This window comes from Prionailurus bengalensis, chromosome A3 (assembly GCF_016509475.1).
Source record: "Prionailurus bengalensis isolate Pbe53 chromosome A3, Fcat_Pben_1.1_paternal_pri, whole genome shotgun sequence".
Taxonomy (NCBI): Eukaryota; Metazoa; Chordata; class Mammalia; order Carnivora; family Felidae; genus Prionailurus; species Prionailurus bengalensis.
Window position 1 is genome coordinate 4328151 of NC_057354.1, and position 25329 is coordinate 4353479.

Here is a 25329-nt window from a genome sequence, read left to right on the forward strand (position 1 = left end):
ATGTAATTTTTCTGTTTTTCTATATAAAGGACTTGAGCTATTTTTAAAAAATTATCCTCCCTCCTAAATGAACCTGGCTTTTATTTGTTTTTAACAATCAAACGAGCTAAGAACAAGAATGAGGCACTGCTTCCAACCGGCTTCTAAGTAACCAGATGTAAAGATTTTGTCCACAGCCATCATTTAAAATGGCAAGCTGTACCTTTAGGCACAGGGGCAGGAGGGGCAGGGGGGAGGGGAGGGCTTAGCCTGAAACCTAGGCCTGGCACTTTGTTCACTGGGCAAGGCTCACCTGTGTATGACATCACAGGCCATTCCTGCCTGGCGCTCGCTTCTTAGTGACTCACTCGCTTAGGCAGCCAATAATTATTACGTAGGGATGAGGGAATCATGGAACGAGTCTGGCAAGAGCCTCACCCTCAAGGGCTTACAGTCTAGTGGAAGTTAAACAGATACACCCGATGATCTCAGTAATTCGTTCATTCCACAAATTATTATTTCATTTTTCAATAAATAATCATTGAACCTTTACTATATACGAGGTGCTGAGAATCATTTATTGGGCAAAACAGGCAAGATCCTTGCCTTCAAGGGCTTGCATTCAAGTGGGAGTTAAACAAATAAGACAGTCTCATAGACTGATGCATGCTAAGAAAAATGTAGTGGGATGTTGTGATGGAGGAACTAAGGGTTGGAGGATGTCTAAGGAAGGGTGATGAGAGGTGTCCCTCAGGGGGGGACATCTGAGATAAGACCCATCTATAAACCCAGGGCCATGAAGTTTTCTCCTCTGTTCCAACTAGGACCCATTCTTCCTAAATGCACCTTTCATTTGGGCATCAATCACACTGTCTGATGTTAGTTTCTCCGTGTCTACGTATCTTCCGCCCACCTGGGGGTCCTAACCGCGTGGAGGGCAAGAAGCATAAGCACAGAGCTGATTGGCTGGTGGGTTGGTGGGATTACTTTGGGGCCCCCGCAGTCCGGGCAGAGACAGGAGGCGGCTGGTTGTTTGGTTGGATGACTTTGGAGACCCACAGTCCGGGTTAAGAGAAGAGTTGGTTGGAACTTTGTAACGAGGTGCCATGACAATTTGCTCACGCGCACACCACAGGACCGTCCGCGTGTGCGGGTTTACTGGACCCGTCTACAGGCCTGGCAGCATAAGGCGAGCCAGGAGCCGGGCGGGAAACTGCAGGCGAGGCGGGCAGGGCCAGGGCGCCCAGGCACCCGCTGGGCCCGGCCCAACTCTGTCCAGAGGTCAGCGCTCCCGGCGACGCCCGCGAGGGGGCAGCCGGCCGGGCGCATCCCGCGCCTGCGCAGCACAGCGCCTACGCCGGCGGCCCCGGGCGCTGCCCCCGGAACTGCGCCGGCGCGTTGCGCCCGGCGCTAAGGGGCGGGGTTTCGTTGCGCCGCGCGCAAGACCGGGGCAAAACCCGGGCCGGGATAGGGCGTGGGGCAGCGCGTCGGGACGTCCCTCGCGTCGGGCCCGACGGCGCGTGCGCGCTGCGCGGCCGGCGGGGAGGCCTGGGGGGCGGGGCGGGGGCAAGTGTGGCTTTTTTGCCTCATTGTGCCCTAGCGCCGCCCGGGCATCGCGTAGGCTGCCGGCACCATGAAGATCTGGACTTCAGAGCACGTCTTTGAGTAAGTTTGAGGAAATTGGGCCGGTCGGCGGGGCGCACGGGGCAACTGCAGGGTGGGGAGGGCAGGTTGGGCCGGGAGTGGTGGCGAGGCCGGGGCGCCCCTCAGGAAGCTTCCAGGCGTCGGGCCTAGTTGGGGGAGCTGGGCCCGAGCCCCGAGGGGCCCCGGGGGCGGGGACTCTCGGTCTGCCGTCCCGGAGCGGGTCCCCCGAGGAGGGAGCCCTCGGACGCCCAGTCCCCGCGGCCGCCCGGGCTGTGGGGGAGGCCCGGGACGGGCACTAGCGGCCCGCCCCCCAGGGAGGCCCCCTCCCCCCCCCCCAGGCTGGTGGGGGCGTCGCCGGGCACGGAAGTCCTCGACTGCACTCGGGTGGCAGAGGGCCCTGCTTGTCACATCGGCCTTGCCAAACCCGGTAGGACGGGTCCCCCCACCCCGGCGGAACCCAGCGGGAAGGCGTGGGCGAGTCTCCTCGCCGGGCCACCTCGCCCGGCCACCTTTCGGGAGGAGGATGGTACCGGGTGAGGTCGGACGACCAGGAGGCGAAACTTTTCCGGCAGCTCGAGACCTGAGGAACGGAGCCTGAAAATTGGAGTCCAAGGTCCAGCTCTGGTTCCAGCAAACTGCGTGACCTTGGGTTCCCGTTTGCACCGGAGACACGGAAGATGACGGTGCCGTCAGGGCCTGCCACCAAGAGATGTCTTTGAGGCCACGCTCAGGGACGTCTCTTGGTTGGAAAAAGTTCTTGGTAACAAAATAGGCCTTGACCCCACGTGGACGTTGGGAATGAAATTCCCTTTTGGTCCCGCGGTTCCGTATACAAACGAAGCAGGCGTTTAAGCAGCTATTATCATTTTTTGGGCAAAGAAACAATCCTAATAGTTAATCCAGGGAAGCACTCCTCAGCGGGCTAATGCGTCTTCTTGTCACTCTTCTGAAATGCCACCGTTGTCCTACACACTGTTGTGATTTTACATTTGAATCCACTGCTGAGCTCTCTGCTCTCTGTTCCTCTGATCTTGTTATTGCCGCCACACTGTTTTAATTTTCATAGCTTCGAAGTATGTTTTAGTTCAGCCATTTGATCGTTTAAACCATGATTCCGAGGGCAGTTTTAAAAGAAGTTGTAAACTTTTTGCGTCCTCGGTGACCCACTCTCATCCAAGAGTCCACCGGGTCCCGGAATGTATAGAATGTTAGAATCAGAGGGGAGATTTCCTCTTTCCCCAGTGCTGGCTCTCCTGGGTAAAAAAAGACCCTGGATTTGTGGTCTTTGTGCTGCTCCCTACCCGGTAACAGCCTTTACTACTCTGTTTCAGCCCTTGGCATCACGGATGGCGTTCGTTTGACGGTCTGCTTCTGGATGTCAGTGCTTCAGAGGTTCTTTGAAATTTGGAGTCCCCGCGTCTCCTTAGAACTTTCTTCTCTCTGTCTTCCCTAACACTCCTCTCTGCTACCGTTTCTACTCTTTCTGCTCTTCTCGCCAGTGTTTCCCCCTCTTCCCCTAAAAGTTCAAGGAGATTCTGTTATTGGCCTTCTCGTCTTGCCATTTCAGTGATTCTAATCTTTGTGCCACAGACCTCTCTGAGATTTGATGAGAGTGCTGGGACTCTCCTCCCAGAAGACAGACGTGTGCAAATAAAGGCCGTACGTGTCCTGGGAGCAGCAGCCCTGTCCCCGATTCTCCCCAAATAATCCGGGCTTTTCGGTCAGGGTCCTAGCCGATACATCCATACTTAGGACGCCCAGATCTGTACCTTGGGCTCCAGCCTCTCTTGAACCTCAAATCCTCATCTTCAGGTCTTCACCAGGCATCTCTGCTCACACGTCCTGTGGGCTCGCCAAACTCCGCCCTGAACTGGAAGTTACCATCTTCCCGCACAGATCTTGCGTTGCCGTGTTTCCCATCTTGAGGGCTCTACTGTCTACAGTATCGCAAGTCCTCATTCCATGTCTTGCCCATATGTGTCCAGCACTTCCTTCTGAGACTTCACCTATAGTTGGCATCCAGGTGAAGCCATCCATTGACTCCTTCAACAGATAGGAATGTCTACTATGTGCCTGGGCTGTTCTTTGGTTACATCTTGGTAGATGAATCAAGACATCGTTGCTGCCTGGCTGGAGTTTTGTGTGTCCTTAAGTGTCTGCCCACCTCATTTTATAGGTGAAGGACCTGGGCAGGTGGGTAAGGTTCTGCCTGCCCTCTGGTGCCATTCTGAGTGTCTTTTCACATAATTACATTGGTAGGGTTCAGATTAATTGCTGGAAGACTGCTAGCATGCATCCTTCGTAATGTTTGAGCTGATGATGTTCCATAAAGCAGTCTCAGTTCAAGTTAAGTCAACACCGATGTTTTCAGGTTGGCTCACGGAAGAGAAGGACTATATTACAAATAATACATAACCACCCTGAAGCCATGCAATTATTAATTTTTTGGAGGGAATCGGGGGAAGAGATAAGTGCAAGGAAGCCAGCTAACCGTGGTATATGACTAGATGGAGACAGGGACAGGGTTCATCTGACTTTCATTTTAGATAGTTGCCTTGGTAACCATCTGAGTGCTCGGCCTGTATCACTTCTGTGTGTGCGGACCGTTGAGATTTATGAAGTAGCTCCCCTTATATACCTGCACTGTTTGCCAAATACAGCTTGAGATTAAAAACAGAGTGGGGTTCGTTTATACAGTGGCAAAGATGAAAACATGAGAAGTCATGTCACCGGTTGTCCAGGGTTCTGGGAAATGCATGGTGTTGACATTTCCCTTCTGTTGGCAAGGAGGCGGCATCAGGCTTGGTTCTCTGAAAAGCTGAACCAGATTAATGGCCTCCCGCCCTCTTCTGCTTTTAGAAAGAGAAAAAGTAATGCTGTGTGGTTTATGGGTAAATGTGGTGAAACATCATCTCCAGACCTCTTTTTCCTTTCAGCGAAGACACGCGCACAGATAGGGTAGCATCAGACTGCCGGTGGGCCCGGTCACCTCTCACCCCCCCTTGTCCTTCATAAGGGGCTCCTTGGAGGAGGATGGCTCCTGTAGCAGCATCACCTTCGTACAGGTTGTGAAGCGAACACGTGTACATCACATTTTGAATCCTCCGAGCACGTGTGCTTTTTCAAGAAGACAATAACTGAGAGAGAATATTAGAAGAGAGTGTGTTAGGAGTACCTTAAAAGCACTTTGTGGTAGTGTGTGACCCTTTCAAAACAAATCAGAATCACTCCTTTGAGGAAGGCAATAAAGAAAGATTGACTGGAGGGGCCACTATTTTTTATTACCTTAATCTAGAGAAGAATACTTTTTTTAATATTACGGTATTCAAATCCATAAGGCTCTGGATCTTCTTGTAATCCCTAAAAGAATTTATGGCGTCTATAAGTTCGTTAACTTTTGTTAACTTCTTTATAACTCTGGGGACTTGGGACCAGGCAAAAGAGTAAATGGTATGATAATAATTTTTGCTGCTTGTTTCCATAGAACACATTTTGTAAATACATGGTTATGAATCAGTGGTTCTTAGCAACAGGATTCGCATGTGAAAGTGAACACGGGTAAATAGGAAAGATTGTGTGCGAAACTGTACTGTAATGCATCATCGGCTCTGTTTATCTTTATGGACATCACTTGTACCATGTAGCAGCCCGTGTGCTCAAAAAATACTGATTTCCGTACATGTTTAAAATGTAGATTGAGCTCCCCGAATCATCTTTCGCTCGGTGTTTCAGAAAATAATTTTCCCTAGTTAAATTAATTAAACTTCCAACTGTAAAGAATGATTTGCTGGGTTATGAAAATGGTTTAGCTTATATGCGTATGTTTTCAAGCATTTGGTTTTCTTGGTTCCTGTCCACAGCCACCCTTGGGAAACCGTTACGACAGCTGCAATGCAGAAATACCCAAACCCTATGAACCCGAGTGTGGTTGGGGTGGACGTACTGGACAGGCATATAGATCGCTCTGGAAAGTTGCACAGCCATAGACTTCTCAGCACAGAGTGGGGACTGCCTTCCATTGTGAAATCTGTAAGTGCGTCTTTATTCCTGTGGAAATGTGACTGCTGTAGAGAAGTTTTCTAAACCACATTATAATTTCAAATAGGTTGTGGGAGCCGATTCTGAGTGTCATTTTCGCATCAGTTCAAATTGTATGATAATAAACTTGAGTTATGAGTGTATAATGAATTGGAAATATTATTACAGTCTTCATGAAGGCACCCGATAAAACCTTCTGAAGGAAGCCGGCTAATGCTCTGTAATCTAAAAGGAGTTCTGCTCTGCTCCTCCTGCATTGGCCGGCAGCTCCAGGCCCGTAGTAAGGTCTGGAAGCAGTGGGCTGGTGGTGGTGGTTAGCTGCGCTCGCCGTGGTCAGTGGTGGCTCGTGCGCGTTGAGCGAAGAGCCTATCCTCAGACTTTGCTCTCGCCACCTTTCTTCCAAGGTCTGACACTCCTCCCCGTATGTTTAAAAACAGAATTCTCTTCCTTTACATGTGAGCAGGCTTTCAGTAAGAAACCGGAATGCCAGATCATTACAGTGTGAAAGAGTTCTGGCGTAATGAATGGACTCTGTTTCCTTTAGAGTTTCTCCTTATGGAAGATAGATCCACTCAGAAAACCAAAGGACCCATTTTTCAACAGGAATGTACTGATGGCTTCCTTGGTACGAACCACCGTGTTCGGTAGTGAGGACACAGAAATGAGCAAGGTCGGGGGGTGGTCTGGGGTCTCAGCCCAGCGGGTGATGTCGGATGTGATGCGTTATCCTCCGTCATGAAATGGCCATTTTTCTCCCTGGAGAACCAAGCCACGGCACCGTCTCCCTCAGGCTGCTCTAGCAAAGCCTCGACAGACTCTTGAGCTCTCGTTTTTCTAGACGCCGTGTTTACCCAGATATTCTGATTTCCATGTTTCGGGCTCAGTGCTCCGTTGTCACACCTTGGTGGTTTCGGGGTCTGCTTTATACTGCGTGCATTCTCCCTGGGCTGGTCGCTAATTGCCTCTGGGAAGGGTTTTGTGTGTCTGTTAGTCCCCTCTCATTCATGGCGCATGAACTCTCGTGACCCTCAAACGGGCCTCCTTTCTGACCTTTGTCTGATTCCTCCTGTTGTTTAGGAAGCAGATTTTTCAGTTCGAGATGTTAACAGGTCTCTGCCTTGAAATAAAACATTGGTTTACTTGTTAAGAAACCCTTCCTCCTCTGATTACTAATTGTGAATGTTCTTTTTAGCTTATTGGTGCAGCAAGAACAAAAACATACGTGCAAGAACATTCTGTAGTTGATCCCGTAGACAGAACAATGGAACTTAAATCTACTAATGTAAGTTTGAGCTCCCTTTTAATTTAAAACTATTCGGCTTAATGTCGGTGGGGGGGCGGTGGTCTCTGTTATAGTTGATACACAGGCGCATGTATACTCTTCAACAGGAAATCAGCGCTCATGTGCTGCATTGTCTTTCCTGTTTGCAGCCTCGAGCTTTCCTGCTCCCATGAGCCCACTGATTATTTCTAGGGGTCAGCACTCAATAAATTGAATTCGGGATCGTGTGCATATTGTGACGATAACACTTTTGTTATATTATTTTTTAATAAAAAGAAAGCAGTGAATGGTGAAATTTAAGTTCCGGATTTGCAGTATATCAAAGTGATTTATTTGTGTATTTACCTAGCAAGATTTGGGCTTGTGAGTTAATTTGGGGAATGTTTTTAATCTTGGTTTCCAAAATGGTTTGATTTTTTTCTTTTTCATTCTGTAGATTTCATTTACAAATATGGTTTCAGTAGATGAGAGACTCATATACAAACCACATCCTCAGGACCCAGGAAAGTGAGTAAAAAAAATGTTTTGACAAACTTATTTTACAGGGTGTTTGAATTTTTTATTCAAGTCATATATTTCTTTGAAAAATGCAAGGTCATCCTGAAGCTGTGTGGATGTGTTTTGTTCCAGAACTGTTTTGACTCAAGAAGCCATAATCACCGTGAAAGGAGTCAGTCTCAGCAGTTACCTTGAAGGACTAATGGCGAGTACGATATCTTCAAATGCTAATAAAGTAAGTCAGGCTGCTCCCTATGCTGTTACTCCTGGGTTTGGGTTTCCTTTCTTGGAAGAGCTTAGTACCAAACGTGTGTCTGTCCTGGAAAACGGATTCTGAACCATGATGCGGTGAGCATCCGTAAAGGCCGTTTTTTGCACAGTAGGGTCTAGCCCCACTGGGTTTACGTGCAGGCTGTAACTCTTACCAGCCTTTCAACCTTGGACAATTAGGTTAACCTTCCTGTGCCTCAGTTTCCCATCTGTGAAGTGGAGGTCAGTTAGCCATCTTAACCGGGTTGGGCATGAAGACTAAATGAGATGAGACAACGTATGGAAAGCGCGTGTGGCCCAGGGCCCAGCATGTGGGAAGTGCTTGATGATGTGTCACTGTGTGCCATTGTTTAAAACACCCAATTCTCAACCCTTTTCATTATTGTCTCCGCCCAACAACCCCCAGGTCCATCACAGACCTTTTTTTCTCGAACAGCCACCAGCTCATGAAAGTATTTAACACTCAACACCATGGATAGGTGGATATGCTTTGTACCTAAAAAGAGTGAGATTTTTCCACCTCCCCCAACCCCCAACTGATTTTTGCCCCTTGGAGAATGCATGATTTAAAACAAAATAAGTTTAGAGAAAGAGGTACATAATGCACTCTTCTGTAACACAGGTTTACTATACTTACTTGGCAGTCAAAAGATATTTCTAGCTGCATTCTCCGTGCCAGGCAGAGGGCTAGGCTAGACTAGGGATACAGCAGGGGACAAAACAAGTATGGTCCCTGCCCTCATGGAACTAAGAAGAAGTCAACGTTAATCACACGTCGTTAGGAAAGGAAAGGTACAAAAAGACATGAGTATTTAATGAGTGTTGTGTTGAGTGCTGAAGGAGGGGCATGTTGGTTGTGAGGGGGATGCTAGGAAGCATTTCCAGCAAAGGAACTGCATCAAGCACCAGGAGAGAATGGTTGAAGAAAAAGTCAGGGACCAGCTCTTTCAGGGCCTCTTGCAGGATTTTGGTTTAAAATAATGGACATAAAAAGAAAAACCGAGTTTGACCTTTTGGCCCCCCAAGAAAGGGACCGCTCTGATCAGAAATAAGTAAACCATCACTATCATTTAATTGTAGGTTCTTTTGAGAACATCTTTTGCATGCAAAAGAAAAAGCAGTTTATAGATCAATCTAGTTGCCCAAAGCATTCGATAATTTGGTAAACAATATTAAAGAACAAAAAGTAAGGACAGGGGCGCCTGAGTGGCTCAGTCGCTTAAGCCTCCGGCTTCCGCTCAGGTCACGATCTCATGGTTCATGAGTTCGAGCTCCGCGTCAGGCTCTGCTGACAGCTCGGAGCCTGGAGCCTGCTTCGGATTCTGTGTCTCCCTCTCTCTCTGCCCCTCCCCTGCTCATGCTCTGTCTCTCTCTCCAGAATAAATAAACATTTAAAAAAAAAAAAAAAAAAGCAAGGACAAAAACGGTCCATCCCGGTGAGATTTAGTTACATTTGTAATGCTCCTTGTTACTTCCTGATGTGCCATTTATGTGATACGTGCCTTCGCTCTCAATGGTGAGAATAGATGTATTGAATTTTTTTTGAAGGGCCGAGAAGCGATGGAGTGGGTAATACATAAGTTAAATGCCGAGATTGAAGAATTGGCGGCTTCGGCGAGAGGGAGCATAAGGACACCGATGGCAGCGGCGGCATTTGTAGAGAAGTGAGGATCGAAGGCCCCACGCCCCCCCCAGGTCTCTGCAAGCTGGCAATGTATTTATTTGTTATTTAAAAAAATAAAACTATATTTTAGGTAGGATTTTTTTTTTTTTAAGCTGAAGGAAAGCTGTATGACTTTGGATCAAAACAAAGAGGTGCGGGGTTTCTAAATACAAGGGATCATCCAGGAGTAGTATGGTTTGAAGTGACCATCTAATTGTGAGGATTCTAGTATTTATGTGAAAATTTAACAGTTTTCGAAAAGTACTTGGAAAATCTCATTGGCGCGTTAAATCTCCCTTAAGGTAGTATTTTAAAGATTTTCGTGCGTTGGAACTCTACCTAGCTTTGGACCAACCCCAGAACAAAGCAGAGCCGTCTAAGTTCACGCAGTTACCCCGCTGCGGTAAACTTCGCGAGCTGGCGTGAGGGGGTGCTCTTTAAAAGGAGAAATTACATGGTCTTAAAAGGACATGCTAATTTGTGTAAAATAACTTGCTCTGCTATAAACCATCATTAAAAAATCACAGTGTTTGGTTTTGGTACTTCAATGACATTTTCGGGGTGAAAATTATCACTAAAAGAATACATGACTCCCAACAGCAACAGAAAGGATTTCATCGTATTAAAGAGTTCTGTGTTAATTTGCCAAAGTTTTGTAACTTAGGGAAAGGTATCACCTCCCTTGGATTTGTACTTTATGACTTGGCGTGCTCTCCCGTGGGCTGGTGATGTTCACTGAAAAAATAAAGTCATTACCGAAATCCTGCAGCACTCCAAACTGAAACAGAACAGCTGTACACATCTTCTAGCATTTCACATTTGCCTAACTTACAAATTGCCGTGTGTCAAAATCCTGGCTCCGTAATTGCTAAAGCATGATATGTCAGGTTATTTGAATATAATTACTTTTTGAAGTACTTGTGACCACAAAACATCTTTTTTACATGAAGAGCTGTACGTCATTTGAAATTACTCAAACCGATGTCTTCCTGAAGCATAAATCCCGGGTACTCAGTGTTTTTAGTAATATGGTGGGGGCGGAGGGGAAGAAAAAAAGAATAATGATGAGAAAAGAAGCATTGACCTAAACCAACCACTCTGTGAATTGCTTTGCAGCTTTTATTTATGGGAAATCCTTACTTTGGATACCACGGGGCAGCTGCGGTCTGAAAACGTATTTCCCATTTTGTAGGCAGGCAGTTCCCAACCAGTAAATAATATCTTTGATACGTGCAGTTGTTGCATACGGAGTATTTTTCTTAGAAGGTGATTAGCTCTTGTCTTTATTTTACAAAGCTTAATGTAACAAACTCCTCAGGTTTCCTGGAAAAGAAACCAGTTAATATATGTACATAAACCACAGAAATACTATAGCAAACTATTTAAAAATTAGTGTTTTTCTACTCAGAGTATTGTTTAGCTTAAGACTTCTTAGGACTTTTGTAAAAGCAACTGAAATCCAATAAGGTTTTATTTTTTGTAACCGGAGATGGTTTTTACAATTGAAATAACATTTCAGTTAAACAAAACATTGGAAAATACTGATATTTGATTTAAAAGTTGCCTTGTATAATTTCTGTAAATTATACTTGTAAAAAAGGTGTAATGCCCTAATGATAAAACGATTTCTGAACAAATTTTTTTCCTGTTTGATTTTTTTTTTAACTCTGACCTAATGATAAATTTCTAGAAATTTTCATTTTCCAGTGTAGTTACTTTCAGTGAAATAGCTGGTAGTTTGTGGCTTTTACCTTTTAAAATACAAATCTACAGCAAGTAGATGTGTTTGAGAGACTAAACTGGACGGTGTTCGCAGATTAGACTCGGGGACCATGGAGCACCTTAATCCTATTTAATATTAAAAATGGAAGCTATATTAAGAAAAACCTTTCTTCCTGAAAACTTTTAACTATGATGTGTTTCCTGATGATAATTTCTTTTTAATCACTGTGAAGCGCAAGAGAGATTTTGTTCCTCCTGCGAATGCACTGGGTCACCTGCCCCCCCGCCCCCCGCCCGCGCTCCCCCACCCCCCCCCCTCCGTCCCCGCGCGCCGCCAGCAAGGCCCTGGCCCGTCCTGTCGCACGTCGGGGGACCACCCCGAAAGCCAAGGCTGTGTCAGGGCCGAGGTTCGCTTTTGATCCCTGCCTCTCGGGGGTGGGGGCTCAAGGGTTCCGTGCCGACGTCCGGGCGGGGCCGTGACCCCGGCGGGGGGGGATGTTGAGGTGGGGGCCGTGTCCCGCGCTGCCCCCAGCTGCCCTCTTCACCCGGCCGCGTCGGCCGGGGCACTACGGAAGCCCGCGGGGAACACGCTCGGGACTCCCGCGGAGCCAATCGGGGGGCGCTGCCGGCCGTCCCGCCCGGGGATTGGCACGCGAGGCCCCGGCCGCGCGTCCCCATTGGCTCCCGGCGTCGGGGGGGATTCCGCGGCGGGGCAGCAGGGGCTGCTCGGGCCGGCGGGCGGGGCAAGAGGAGGCGGGATTGGCAGGTCCGGAGTCCCGCCTCTTCCGGTTCACAGGCTTGACCTTCCTGCAGCTGGGCCGCGCACCGGGCCGACATTGAGGCGTCCTCGCGATTTGGCCCGACTCGCCCACTCTCGCGACATCATGGTGGCGTACTGGCGACAGGCTGGACTCAGGTAGGCCCGCGCCTGGGGGGCGGGGGCCGGCGGCGCGGCCCGGGGTCGGAGGTCGCGCCAGCGCGGCGGGGGTCGCGGCCGGGGGAGCGCGGCTCCAAGATGGCGGCCGGGGCGGCCTCGAGCGTGCGGGGCGCGTGGCCTGTGCCGCGGGCCGAGCACCTACGCTCGTCCGCTTGGGGGTGCGGCCGCGCCCCCACGAGCGCCCCGGGTGAACGCGAGGCGCGCCGACGCCGGGACCCGCGTGCAGGGTCCTCGTGCCCCTACCCGGCGCTGCCAGCGCCCCGGCCTTCTGCCCAGCACGCACATGCCTGTGCTTCCTGCCCGGTGAGAAGGGGGAAGGCCCCTGTACACTGGAGAGCGCTGCACGCAGGGGGGCGGTGCTCCTGCGAGGCTCACGTACTGACGCGACTGAAGACACGACCTCTAGTGACATGGGGGCACCAGCGGTGCGGCCTTCGCACCTGAGCTCTTTGTGCCCTCGATGGAGCTAGCGCTTGTGACTTGCCCAGAGGGACACCTTCTAGTGGGCCCATGACTGGGACAGCTGAGCAGCCCAGCAGGTGCCTGACCTGAGCGGGGGGGGGGGGGGGGGGGGGGGGGGGGGTGAGCACGGATCTGTGGCCTTGGAAGGATGACAGTCCCTGTAACGGGTGCCACTGAATCAAGCACCTACTCTGTGACAGGTGTGCTGGGCCCTGCCCTTCACACTTGTGTCTCCTCCCATCCACCAGTGGGGCCAGTAATATTAGTCTTCTGTTTTATTCTCGTTTCTACAGGTGGATAAAGTAGCCGGAAAGATTAAGCAGCCTGAAGGTCAACCCAATTAGTCACTGTGCAGACAGGCGTTGGAACGCCTGCTTCTGGCCCAGAAAACAAATCTGAAACATGAGAAAATAGACAGCAGCAGCCCCCCCCCTCCCCCCGCCTTCCTGTTTTCAAAAAGTATAAAGACTGAACTGACATCTTTTGGAAAATAAGATGTTGATGGGAGTCCATCTACCAAACAGGAAGCAGGCTGTTAGATCTTTTGTTAGAATTGATGATGTTCTCAAAGAGCTTTTAGGTTTAATTTAGAAACCTTGATTGGGAAGTATCTTCAATGGCAGACGTATGAAACAAAATCCAGTATTCTCCAGAAAAACCTTTAGATAATTACTCCGAGGAAGAACTGCTGAATTCAAAATAGTTTTTCTCTTTTAATTTTATGTATTTTACCTTGTAAGAATAACATGCGTAAAGAAAAAATCTCGAGGAGAGACGTGGGGGGAAATGCCCCTTCTGTCAGAGCCTCTCATAACATTTCAGTCTATTTCCTCTGCTGTAGGATTTTTTTAAATACCTGTGAGTCTTCTATTTTAAATGAACAGGTATTAAATGGGTACAAAGAAGAGAAACCAAGATTACCCATGCAAACACCAAGATTAAGACTTTAGTACATTTCATTTTAAGTCTTCATTTTAAGACTTTAGTACATATACATTTTGCTCTGTATAGATTCCTTCTGGCACTGGTGAACTTTAAATCCAGTGCAACTATACTGTACAACCAAACCAAAAGTTAACGTATGGGAAGAAAAAAAATCACAGTAACACAGCCAGTCTGGCTGGGTCATTGGTAATGAATTGTATGTTGTCTCTGATTTCCTCCCAGCTACATCCGATACTCCCAGATTTGTGCAAAAGCAGTGAGAGATGCACTGAAGACAGAATTCAAAGCAAATGCCGAGAAGACTTCTGGCAGCACCGTGAAAATTGTGAAAGTGAAGAAGGAGTAATCGGTAAGTTACTGACTTATTAGAAGAGCTGCATCTTAAGTTCTTAGAGCACGTGAAACGGAAGTAATTCTAGTTTTTCAATCCTGCCCGTTTTTCGTTCAACCAGTACATTTAGGTGTTAGTCCGTGGGGTAGTAATTTAAAGCACAGAGGTGATACAAGTGCCGCGGCATCATAAAAGGATCTCGTTTCAGGCCCTGACAGGCAGAAGTAATTGGCACATTGATTTTCAGCTCATTTAGCAATGCTTAGGTAGAGAGCCATCTTATTTTAATTAAACCTGTTTCATTTGTCTGCACAACATCAAATAATTCGGAGGATAAACTCCCCGCTTTTGTAATTGCCGTCAGAGTTATGTAACAGTTCAGGGGCATGACAAATTACAGTGCTCTGCGTCTTCATTTCCCCCACGTCTGCCAGTGTTCTCACAAAGGACTGCTTCCTGAACATCAGGGCTGCGAGTACAGGCCAGGGTCCTGCTAAGTTATCGAGCAGCAGAATCCAAGACCCTGCAGTGAAAACTGCTTTTGCTAAATGTATTATTCTTTCTGAGTGCTTGGTGCGTTTTACTTTTCCAGAGGTGTCGGTCATGTAGAGTTACATCCTGTGCAGTAAAAGACAGTTTCGTACACTCGAGAAGTTCTGACTCTTCGCTCCAAACTGCTAAAGTGACGTGATCTCTCAACCTTTTTCTTGACGTTGTTATTTCAAAGATAAACAAGGCAAATAACCAGAGAGCTGTTTTTCAGACTTAATTTTCTTGTTTTGCTTTAAACAAGGCTTCAGACCTGCAGTAGCAGAGAAATGTGATAAATATTCATCCTTTGGCAGCTTGTGGTTATGAGCAATTTTACTTATTGGAACCGTCTCCCCTAAGCACTTTTCATTTTCATTTTGAATTAGTAAATATTTTATCATGAGTCTGGAGATGCGGTGTTTTAGCCCTTCTTCTAAGCCCTTTTTCTAGGGGCTCTCTGTCTCCCCTCATAATTCTAAGTAATGAGACCTGGTCTTACGTTGGGTTGTTTTGTCTTAAAAGTGACCTGGCTGCCAAAGTCACTGAGCCTCTGCAGCATGGCCAAGCCACGCTGCGCATCGCGCTCCCTTGACCTTGTGGTGTCCTTGGGGTCAGAAAGTAGTATCCAGATCCAGTAGAACAAAACAGCTCTCCCGAGGTCCTGCAGGGGATGACCCCAGCCCATCAGCACAGGGGGCTTTTAGTGTCTTTTGAAAGGCCGAGTAGTTTCTTTATTGCTAGGAGAGAACTTGGTTCTACTTAGAAGGGAAGTTCCTGTGCAGCTGAGGCAGTGCACGTGAACTGGCACTTTCTACAGCCAAGAGCCAAGGGTCAGCATTAGCCACGTGAAGTGACGCCAGAGTTATCTTAGCTCATGACAAGGAAGTCACTGCCACGGTCGTGCCGGACAGTTAAAACACAAAGAACTCGCAACTGTTGCATTTTCTTTTTTCCTCCCAGACCCGCCCAGAGCTTGAAATGCTGCATTTTCAAGGTGAAGATGTGTGGGTATATGCTATGGCCGACTGGAAACCACCTCCCTTCGTCAAAAAACAAAACAAAAAAACCCCTGTCTTGTTCTAGATGGACGATGCCAATAAATCGAAGTATGGTCCACTCCTGCTGTTGGTGTGTGTTTTCCTTCAGGCTTTTTCTTCAGAGGAACTCTGCGTACCTGCAGCATAGGACCTCACGAGCCAGAGTCTCTTAAGTTGGGGCAAGCAGCTGTGGTATCTAGTGAGCTGAGGGATGCCAGAACCATGTTTTAAATGTCTCGGGATAGAAAGTTCTCTTTTGTGTGATGTCACTTAACAAAAGGAGCCTCTTGGTGAGGCTTTCACCGTCCCTTATCTTTGAACTACGAAATCACGTCAGAGTGGCGGATGGGTTATAATGAAAATAATTGCTAAAAGCATAGATTAGAAGAGAAAACACTACAGTGTGGTCTTTTTTTTTTTTTTTTTTTTTTATTGTACACTTAACACCTGTGGAGAAGAATTACTAATGTCGGGATTTAAGCAAGAAACGTGCTTCACATGGTCTTGTGGGTGAATCTGTGTCCTGGGAGCACTTCGCACGGGGAGTGGGGCAGAGCCTTTCAGTAACTCGCTCCTCAGAGCTGAAGTTAAATCTCGTAAGATTCTTGCCTGCAGGTCTCGGGGCGCGGGGATGACGACAGCTCGGTGGCGTTTGTGTGGTGACTGGCTTACTCATTAAATACTCAGGCATGAAGACTTGTTGCAAATGTTTTGTTTTTATCTTCCTTTGAAACTTGGAAGCACTTGGCTGAGTAAAACACCCACTGCAAAGTTCATTGCTTGATTTTCACTGTTTTTGGAGAACGGAGAAATCAAATGTGAACGGGAAATTTTGAAACACTGTTCAGCTTCTCTGCCAGGACCAGTTCTCACCACGGTACTTAAGCTGACAATAAGTTTTCGGGGCCACTGAGCAGGGCCGAGGAGGAGCCCAAGAAAATGTCTTTGTTCTCGGCCTTCTGGAGGCAGTTTCCTGCCCCCGCCCCGGGACACTTGACCTGTAGGTTTTATTTCATTCTTGGCCCAGGGCACTCAAGGAAGAGCTCCAGGATGAATGGGGGGCGGGTGGGGGGGGTGGTGGCCGTGGGGCAGTAGCCACTCCAAGCCCCCCCCCCCATTCGTGAGCTTTTTCCCTCAGGGCTGTTGTGCTGTTCTAAAGTCAGGGCACCCCAGTTCCCGGCGCTGAGGTCCCCAAGGTCAAGGCACTAGGAAGCATCTCTCATTACAGGGACAGGAATAAATGAATCTCAAGGCCATCAGGCCTTTTTCATGGACGAAGCTGATGGTCAAAGGGCTGAATTCTTTGCAGCTGAGTAACTAGAGAGACGTCCTCGGTCAGCTTGGGAGGTAATGAAGGTGAGACTCGGGGCCAGGGTTGCTTCTAGGGAAAGGGGGAAAGTAAAAAATAGCCAGGTTACCACCCAGCAAAGATTCTTTGAGCCTCTTTCTCTGTAGTTAAAAATCCTGAACTGATCACTGTGATAAAGTAAACTTCCTGCATCTAGACCTGGGGGCTGGGGGTCAGCTGGCAGGACTACTATGTCCAGATGACCAGGGGACCCTGATCAAACCTAGTGGTGGGTATTTCACTAACCATGTGAGTGATTTCTGAGGGACTCATCAATCTCTGCTCGCGCAGCATTCTTGGGAGTGAAGTGAAGGAACCGGACAAGCTCTCAAATTCTGATCCCGGGTCTCTCGTCTCTGAGACCAGTGTTGCCATGGCAACTGTACCACTGAAGGACTAGGCTCCTCCAAATCTGAGGGGACAGATTTCTTTTGGTTTCTGGTGGGCTTGTGTGTGTGTGTGTGTGTGTGTGTGTGTTGTGTGTGTTTTAATCTATTCCTACCATAGAAAAGAGTAGGATGGTGAGATACATTTTGAAATATTTTTAACTACTCAAATTAATCAGTCTGGGCGGTTAGGCTCCAAGAAAAGGAATTTATTTAGTCTGAAATAAAGCAATTTAGCCATTTAAAATTGAATTTCCTTGTATTTCAATGATTACTATTGAGCAACAAAAATCTTGACAGCAATATAAATCAGCAGGTTTTTTGGGTTTTGGTTTTTTTAATTTGGGTCTGTATCCTTCCTTGCATCTACTTGATTGCCTTTTCGGATTTGAGAAGGAAAGTGCTTGCTAGAGGAAGCGTGTGTATAAATTCTTGTAAACTCAGAGGTCGTAAGTCTTTTCTGGCTTCTAAGAAGTTATGAACTTCTGAGAGTGGATAGGTAACAGCTTATTAAATCTGCTTTTGTTTTTAGTGCTTGAACCACAAGGAGAAAGTGTATACAACTTTTTTTTTAAGTTTTGTAAATAGAAGGCTTGTCATGATACTGACAGCAAGACTTAATTTTCTCTCTGTACGTGTCTTCGTTACTTCCTTAACAATGCATATGGGAAGGAGTGAAGTTTTTCTGAAGGAGGTACTGTCATCCGTCCACCTGCTACTGTATTATTGCAGGTGACAAAAACGAATCGGGAGAGAACCTGGTGGCCTGCAAGTAAATATTTCCTGCAGTGAAGGTCGGAGCATCTTCCCATTGCTGACTGACCACGGATCATATAGTATAGCTCAGTGGTCGTTCCAGAAGGCCATTAAAGCCCTTATGGGCCCGGAAGGGATGGCTGTGCTGTATGTCAGAAATAGGTAAACCTTAATTAAAAAGTTATGGATGATTCAATTACACTCTTGTGTATTGCGTCCTGTTGTAACGTGAGCAGATGAAAATCATGTAACGGTGAAAGCTGTCTCGTCGTGCCGACGTTTATGGCGACTTCGGCAAATTAATTTGAACTGTGAAAGTTCCCTCGTGAGACGGCGTCCTCCTGGAACCGAGAAGGACACCGGCCAGCCCGGTGCTGCCTCCTTCCTGCATGCGAATGGCTGCCCGGCGCACCGCGCCGTGTGCCCTTTCTGAAAGAGCAGAGGCCACAGAGCATTTTCAGAAGGTGATTACTGACTGAAAGTGAAAAGGGCATTTTGAAATAGCCTTTACAAGGGAAACCGAAGACAGTGATTCATGAATTCCCAGAACCCAGCACTAAGAGGGAACCGACAGTGTAACCGTGTATGTTAAAAGCCAGCTGTGCAGCAGTAAAGAGCAGAGGTTTGGAGTTGGTGGGTCTTGCTTGCTTGGGGGTGTCTTTGGCCAGGTGTCTCAGTGGATCAGGCACTGCCACTCGTTCTGGTCCTTCCCTTTTCCCTTTGCGGCTAGTACTCTGACAGGCACACACGAGGTCTGCACTATTCGCTAGTGGATGCTGACTCACGTTTTGCCTCGGCTGCGGAGCTCCCCACGCACCAATTAGTCACCTGGCTTTTCCGGAGGCCAGCAAGTACCAGGAGGTAGGGTGCTGGGCAGAGTGCATGGCAGAGAAGCCGAGGTAAGACACCTGGCGAGGATGCCGGGCAAGGGCTCCCGGGTGCCGCTGGGCGGCCCGAGGGGGTCGAAGGCGAGCGTGGGCTGCAGAGGCCGCCCACGAGACCCAGGCGGGGGGTCTCGATGCCTGGCACGGGGCCGTGCGCCCAGGAACGGCCCAAAGGGAGCAATTCCCCCACGAATTCGCTTTGCTATTTCAAACCAGCTAATAGAGGGTGGGTGCACTGAACGTCGGAGTCTGGAAGGTCAGCAGATGCCGGCGGAAGGCCCTGAGGTCCCTGCGGTCGCGCGGCCCCGGGGCGCCCCGGCGAGAGGGGGGCTCCCTGCGGCCGCCGCTCACACGGCCCCGCCAGGTGCCCGGGGCCCGTCTTCCGGTTCCATCTCTGCCTCCCCCACGACGTCTCCGTCTTCCTCGGGAACCGCTCTGGCGTCTTGAAGCTGCTGGTACTCGGACACCAGGTCATGGATGTCGCTCTCGGCCTCGGCAAACTCGCCGACGTCCATGCCCTCGCAGGTGTACCAGTGCACGAACGCCCTCCTCCGGAACATGGCCGAGAAGTGCTCGGACACGCGGCCGAACAGCTCCTGCACCGCCGTGCTGTTGCCCACGAAGGTGGCGGCCATGCCGAGCCCCGGCGGCGGGATGTCGCAGACGGCCACCTTGACGTTGTTGGGGATCCAGTCCACGAAGCAGGCGCTGTGGCGCGTCTGCACGGCGAGCATCTGCTCGTCCACTTCCTTGGTGGACATGCGCCCGCGGAAGAAGCAGGCCACCGTCAGGTAGCGGCCGCGGCGCGGGTCGCAGGCGGCCATGGCGTTGCGCGCGTCGAACACCTGCTGCGTGAGCTCGGCCACCGTGAGCGCGCGGTACTGGCGGCCGTCGCGGCTGGTGAGCGGCGCGAAGCCGGGCGTGAAAAAGTGCAGGCGCGGGAAGGGCACCATGTTCACGGCCAGCTTGCGCAGGTCGGCGTTGAGCTGGCCCGGGAAGCGCAGGGACGTGGTGACGCCGCTCATGGTCAGGGACACCAGGTGGTTGAGGTCGCCGTAGCTGGGCGCGGCCAGCTTGAGCGTGCGGAAGCAGATGTCGTACAGGGCCTCGTTGTCGATGCAGAAGCAGGCGTCGGCGTGCCGCGCCAGCTGCCGCAGGGACAGCACGGCGTTGTAGGGCTCCACCACCGTGTCCGACACCTTGGGCGACGGCAGGACGCTGAAGGCGTTCAGGATGCGGTCGGGGAAGTCCTCGCGGATCCGGCTCAGCAGCAGCGTGCCCATGCCCGCGCCCGTGCCGCCGCCCAGCGAGTGCACCAGCTGGAAGCCTTGCAGGCAGTCGCAGGCCTCGCTGGCGCTGCGCACGGCGTCCAGCACGCTCTCGGCCAGCTCGGCGCCCTCCGTGTAGTGGCCCTTGGCCCAGTTGTTGCCGGCCCCAGAGTTACCTGTGCGGGAGGGGGGGGGGGGGAGGAGGCCGGTTACCTGGCCCCCAGGGGGAGGGGGACGGGGCGCCCGCCAGGGGGCACCCTCACGGGTCCCGGAGGCCTTGCAGGAAAACCTACCGTAGATGAAGCCGTCCGGGTGAAAGAGGGCTCCCAGTTGGCTGGAGCGGATGCTGTCCATCGTCCCCGGCTCCAGATCCACCAGCAGGGCCCGCGGCACGTACTTCCCACCTGTGGAGGAAGGTCGGAAGAAGTGGGCAGACACCCGCGTTTCTAGAAGTTAACGTTCGGTCAAAATAGAACCCTGTGACACCGGCCAAAGGAAATGGCATTCTTCTAGAAGGTGTCTCTGGCAGAAAGACATTTGAAATAACGTCCTTGATGCCTACGGCGAGGGCACACATCTCTCAAATACCTCAGAACTGCTTTTCCCATCGTGCTCTCTTTTGCCGTCTGGCCAACCACAGAGATGCTGTCCCTCGTGGAAGGGACTCCGGTTTTTATGTAAAAACTAAAAAGGAAACTTGGTGCTTAACCTGCTGGTGTTGAGACATGCCCTTCCCCCCTCCCCCGCTACCCCCCCCACCTCCCCCCCAGTGACTTCTTCCCGGGTCCTTGCCCTGCACGAGGCCCGGGGACCTGTCACCCTCGGGATCCTGCTGCTCTGCCCAGACCTTGCTGCGACCGTGCACCTGGGGCTGGTGACCACGGCCACCCGTGCACAGTGTCCTACCGTGGGCCTCGTTGTAGTACACGCTGATCCTCTCCAGCTGCAAGGCACAGTCGCCAAAGTAGCCCCCCGCCGCGTCGATCCCATGCTCCTTGCCAATCACCTCCCAGAACTGAAAACGGCAGGAGGGGAGGTCAGTGTACGGAGGGACCCCAAGAAAGGTCCAGAGAGGCACCCGTGAGCCAGCAGATTGGCCAGAGACGGACAGTGAGCGCCGTTGGGCCTGCTTGGTGGGGTCTGTCTGGCCGCCCTTTCTCTCCCCGGATGTTTTTGGGCCCGTTTTATGCCCACTCCACCACTGTATAATTTCCTCTTGCCCCCACTAAACAGGAGTATGAAGACTGTGTTTTCTCCCCACCCGAACCCCTTACATAAAATGCCAACACATAAAATATTAAAATGGATTTTGCTCCTATTAAGTGGAGGCCATTGTATACATTAAAGCTGTTAATTTACAATTTCACATCCGACAGTGAGTGTATCTCTAATTTCACCGTATAGTGCTTCAAGCTAGTAAAGTATAGATCCCATTAAATGAAAATAGACTGAATTCTTATCTGATTTCACAGTAATATCTCCTTTCACTTGGGGATTTATTTTCATGCAGTGTTCCCAAAAAGCCCATAACTAGGACATCTAGGCATGGTTTTTAGCAATGTGCATTTTTCATGATCAGGGATGCATACAATTCAAAATTACGTACAGCTCTTGTAACTGTTTGAAACATATGACAATTTCAATCACATATACAGTATTTATTAATATAGGAACGCGCACAGCTCTTAATATGGAAACAGTTACTGAAATGGCCCCTTTCATTGCCCTGGAGAAGCACATATGTGCAATGAAAATATATTCATTTATGTTAAAATCCTCAAGGGTGTTTTCCCAGCCATGTCTTATAAGCGATGGCTCTGCTCGGGCCTTGGTCTCATTAACCAGACTCTATTTCATAGTAAATTACCTGCACTGTTCTGGGTCTGAAAGAATAAATAAATTTAAGTCTCTTACAGTTCTTATGACCCCAAGTAATCAGTAGTCGGTGCGGCTGGGACTGCCAGACAACGTGATTGTGGAGTAAGTGCTCAGACCCTATCGGGACCCCGCAATTCCTCTCCCGAGCCTCCCTCCGGATTATCTCCCCATTTCAGAGCAGTGGGGCTGGGCCTCCCACCTCTCCGCGTGCTTGACTCAGGAACAGCTCATCGCTGTGGCATGGGAAGGTGGCAACTCCTTTCCAAGCAGTGATATTCTTTGCCCCAGGTTTTAAACACCCACGTTAGAAGACTTTCATTTTTCGTAGCTGCGTTACTCGCCATAGCCAAAAGTGGGAAACGACCCGTGAGTCCGTCGACGGATAACCGGAGGAACCAAACGTGGTGTATCCACGCAATGGACTATTATTCGGCCTTAAAAAGGAAGGCGATTCTGACACTGGCTTCAACGTGGTTGAACCCTGAAGACGTTATGCTGAGACAAATAAGCCAGACACAGAAGGGCAGATACTGTGTGATGTCACTTTTGTGAGGTCCCGAGAAGAGTTCAAATTCTTAGAGACAGAAAGTGGAAGGGTGGGTGCCAGGGGCTGGGGAAGGGGGTGTGGGGGATTAGTATTTACTGGGGACCGAGTTTCAGTTTTGCAAACGGAAAAGCACTTTGGAGATTAGATGCACAACACGGTGAATATACTTAACACTATTGAACTGTGCACTTAAAAATGGTTAAGATGGATGGGGCGCCTGGGTGGCTCAGTCGGTTAACTGTCTGACTCAGCTCAGGTCATGATCTCACGGCTCATGAGTTGGAGCCCCGCATCGGGCTCTGTGCTGACAGCTCGGAGCCTGGAACCTGCTTCGGGTTCTGTGTCTCCCTCTCTCTGACCCTCCCCCACTCATGCTCGCTCTCTCTCTCTCTCTCTCTCTCTCTCTCAAAAATAAACATTTAGGGACGCCTGGGTGGCTCAGTCGGTTGAGCCTCTGACTTCGGCTCAGGTCATGAGCTCACGGTTCGTGAGTTTGGGCCCCGCAGTGGGCTCTGTGCTGACAGCTCAGAGCCTGGAGCCTGCTTCCGATTCTGTGCCTCCCTCTCTCCCTGCCACTCACCCACTCGCACTCTGTCTCTCAAAAATAGATAAACATTAAAAAAATTGCTTTTGAATGGTTAAGATGGATGGGGCCCCTGGGTGGTTCAGTGGGTCAAGCATCTGACTTCAGTTCAAGTCGTGATCTCACAGTTCGTGAGCTTGAGCCACTTTGAGTGAGCCCTGCTTCCCCCTCTCTGTCATTCATGTGATTTTCTCCCTCTCTCTGTTTCTCTCGCCCTCACTCACTTGTGCCCTCTCAGACAGACAGTGCCAGGAAAAAAAAAAAAAAAGTGGTTAAATGATAAAAAAAGGTGGCTGTATGATAAACAGTACACTGTATTTTACCACAATTTTTAAATTTTTTTAATGTCATATTTATTTTTGAGAGACAGAGCGTGAGCAGGGAACGGGCAGAGAGAGAGGGAGACACAGAATCCGAAGAATCGGCTCAGAATCGGCTCAGAATTCTCAGACACAGAATCGGCTCCAGGCCCCGAGCTGTCCGCCCAGAGCCCGGCACGGGAGTCAAACTCACAAACAGTGAGATCGTGACCTGACCTGAGCCGAAGTCAGATGCTCAACTAACTGAACCACTCAGGCCCCCCAGTTTTACCACAATTTTTTAAGAACTTCACGCTCAATGCAATTACATTTTTAATGCGGTTCATACTAGTGAAAGTAATTTCGGAATGGCAAAGGGAACAATCAGCTGTTACACAGTACAGTTGTGTAAAATTAGGATTCAAATTCAGGTTAGAGACCTGTTAGGCTGTATCATCTGTTTTCATAGTATCAGCCATTGAAGCAGGCACTTTGTACAAAAATTTAGGTGGGGAGAACAAACACGCGTTCGTATTCATTCCAGAGACTGTATTTTAATTGTTTCTGCTACCACACCCCAAAACTTCTAGGTTTGCCTCCTTAGTTTTCTATTTCATACTAAATCAAACATGTTGATTTTTTTTAAACTTTGCAGTATAAACATGAGAGAAGGAAGGCATCTTAGTAATATGCTGTAAAAAGTTGCCCAACAAACTGGAAAACTGTTTTGAGAAAATTACTCTTTTTTTTTTTTTTTTTTTAATTCTGAGAGAGACAGATGTGAGCAGGGGAGAGGCAGAGAGACGGAGAGAGAATTCCAAGCAGGCTCTGCACCATCAGCCCAGAGCCCGACGCAGGGCTCAGACTCATGAGCCGTGAGATCATAACCTGAGCTGAAACCAAGAGTCCCGGACGCTTAACCAAGTGAGCCCAGCGTTTTCATATCTTTAGATATGAAAAATTCATTGCTAAAGTCATAAAGGTAAACATGGGTGGCATGTAACTGATGATGAAATTAACATGAATTAAATTGACGCTTTAAGCCTTTACTACTTCCTGTGTCTCTTTAACGAAGGGTGTGGTTTAAGGAGGCAAGTATTCAGCAAGTGCTTCCTTCCATCTGCTGACTTGTTGTCTCACCTGCTGACTTAAGATATTTCTTTGCCGGCTACACCTAGGGGCAGTAGGCAAGCTGGTCCTAGGAATAGAACTTTCCTTACCTTGGCTCCGATCTGGTTACCACACTGGCCGATCTGAATGTGTACGATTTCACGCATCCTCGCTTCCCGTCCAAGTGTAAGATCTTCGCAGAACCTTCCGTCTCTGGAGCCGCCCTTCACTGGTGTGACCCCCACACACTCTGGGCACTGCGGTGATGGGACCAGCTGACCCAAGCCCGTCCCAGTGTGACTGCTCCAAGGGTGTGTCCAGCCCAGGGACCCAGCCCCCACTCTGCTATCATCCTGGTGAGAGGGGTGTTTCTTCCTTTCCCAACACAGAATATTACCCAGTCACTTCCTAGAGTTTAAGACCAGAGGCTGTCTTTGTGCACAGCGCCCGGTGGTCTAACAGCAGGTGTGGGTCTTGCCACGGTGGACTCGGGGCACCAGCGCTGGCCCCGGGCTCACGCTATGACAAGCTCCCAGCTCCCAGATCGGGGGTGACCGGACCACCTGTAGGGAGCTTTCCTTGACCAAGCCAGGTGTGTTATTAAAAATCCTTTTGTCCAGGGGCTCCCGGGTGGCTCAGTTGGTGAAGCGTCCGACTTCGGCTCAGGTCATGATCTCGCGGCTCGTGGGTTCGAGCCCCGCGTCGGGCTCTGTGCTGACAGCTCAGAGCCTGGAGCCTGCTTCGGATTCTGTGTCTCTGTCTCTCTCTGCCCCTCCCCTGCTCACGCTCTGTCTCTCTCAAAAAATAAAACGTTAAAAAAAAAGAAAAGAAGAAAGAAATCCTTTTGTCTAAGCCCATCACATGACAGATGAGGCCACAACATCCCAGAGCATGAAGTGACTTCACTGTAGCCACAGGACTGGTGAGACAT

The 25329-nt window shown here is 49.5% G+C and overlaps 3 protein-coding genes across 5 annotated transcripts; 2 read left to right on the forward strand and 1 right to left on the reverse strand.

Annotated features, from left to right (window-relative positions):
- The first annotated feature begins 1393 nt into the window (after positions 1-1393).
- PRELID3B (PRELI domain containing 3B) lies at positions 1394-11011 on the forward strand. Its single transcript, XM_043553560.1, has 6 exons — positions 1394-1644; positions 5484-5652; positions 6854-6943; positions 7380-7450; positions 7574-7676; positions 9260-11011. Exons 1-6 carry the CDS (start codon positions 1613-1615, stop codon positions 9377-9379), a joined length of 585 nt encoding a protein of 194 aa, XP_043409495.1. The 5' UTR covers positions 1394-1612; the 3' UTR covers positions 9380-11011.
- An 862-nt stretch (positions 11012-11873) lies between these two features.
- ATP5F1E (ATP synthase F1 subunit epsilon) lies at positions 11874-18030 on the forward strand. 2 transcript variants are annotated; one of them, XM_043553565.1, is made up of 3 exons: positions 11874-12012; positions 13663-13789; positions 17806-18030. In XM_043553565.1, the coding sequence occupies exons 1-2, from the start codon at positions 11981-11983 to the stop codon at positions 13784-13786; spliced, it is 156 nt and encodes a 51-aa protein (XP_043409500.1). In that variant the 5' UTR covers positions 11874-11980; the 3' UTR covers positions 13787-13789; positions 17806-18030. The 2 variants fall into 2 exon arrangements, with proteins under 2 accessions (XP_043409500.1, XP_043409499.1); XM_043553564.1 differs by lacking the exon at positions 17806-18030 and adding an exon at positions 15263-15418.
- On the reverse strand, positions 17262-24944 carry TUBB1 (tubulin beta 1 class VI). Of its 2 annotated transcripts, none has more exons than XM_043553561.1 (4): positions 24509-24944; positions 20888-20996; positions 20275-20385; positions 17262-20157 (listed from the first exon to the last, which is right to left on the reverse strand). In XM_043553561.1, the coding sequence occupies exons 1-4, from the start codon at positions 24563-24565 to the stop codon at positions 19061-19063; spliced, it is 1374 nt and encodes a 457-aa protein (XP_043409496.1). In that variant the 5' UTR covers positions 24566-24944; the 3' UTR covers positions 17262-19060. The 2 variants fall into 2 exon arrangements, with proteins under 2 accessions (XP_043409496.1, XP_043409498.1); XM_043553563.1 differs by lacking the exon at positions 24509-24944 and adding an exon at positions 22059-22162.
- Positions 24945-25329: the final 385 nt, after the last annotated feature.

Bases quoted from the DNA above. Each gene is read 5' to 3' on its own strand.
- PRELID3B (XM_043553560.1), top strand. From the start codon at position 1,613: ATGAAGATCTGGACTTCAGAGCACGTCTTTGA. The intron at 1,645-5,483 runs GTAAGTTTGAGG...TCCTGTCCACAG, and splicing joins ACTTCAGAGCACGTCTTTGA to CCACCCTTGGGAAACCGTTA. The intron at 6,944-7,379 runs GTAAGTTTGAGC...TTCATTCTGTAG, and splicing joins TGGAACTTAAATCTACTAAT to ATTTCATTTACAAATATGGT.
- ATP5F1E (XM_043553565.1), top strand. From the start codon at position 11,981: ATGGTGGCGTACTGGCGACAGGCTGGACTCAG. The intron at 12,013-13,662 runs GTAGGCCCGCGC...ATTTCCTCCCAG, and splicing joins TGGCGACAGGCTGGACTCAG to CTACATCCGATACTCCCAGA.
- TUBB1 (XM_043553561.1), bottom strand. From the start codon at position 24,565: ATGCGTGAAATCGTACACATTCAGATCGGCCAGTGTGGTAACCAGATC. The intron at 20,997-24,508 runs GTAAGGAAAGTT...TGCCGTTTTCAG, and splicing joins GTAACCAGATCGGAGCCAAG to TTCTGGGAGGTGATTGGCAA. The intron at 20,158-20,274 runs GTAGGTTTTCCT...CCTCCCGCACAG, and splicing joins CCCGGACGGCTTCATCTACG to GTAACTCTGGGGCCGGCAAC.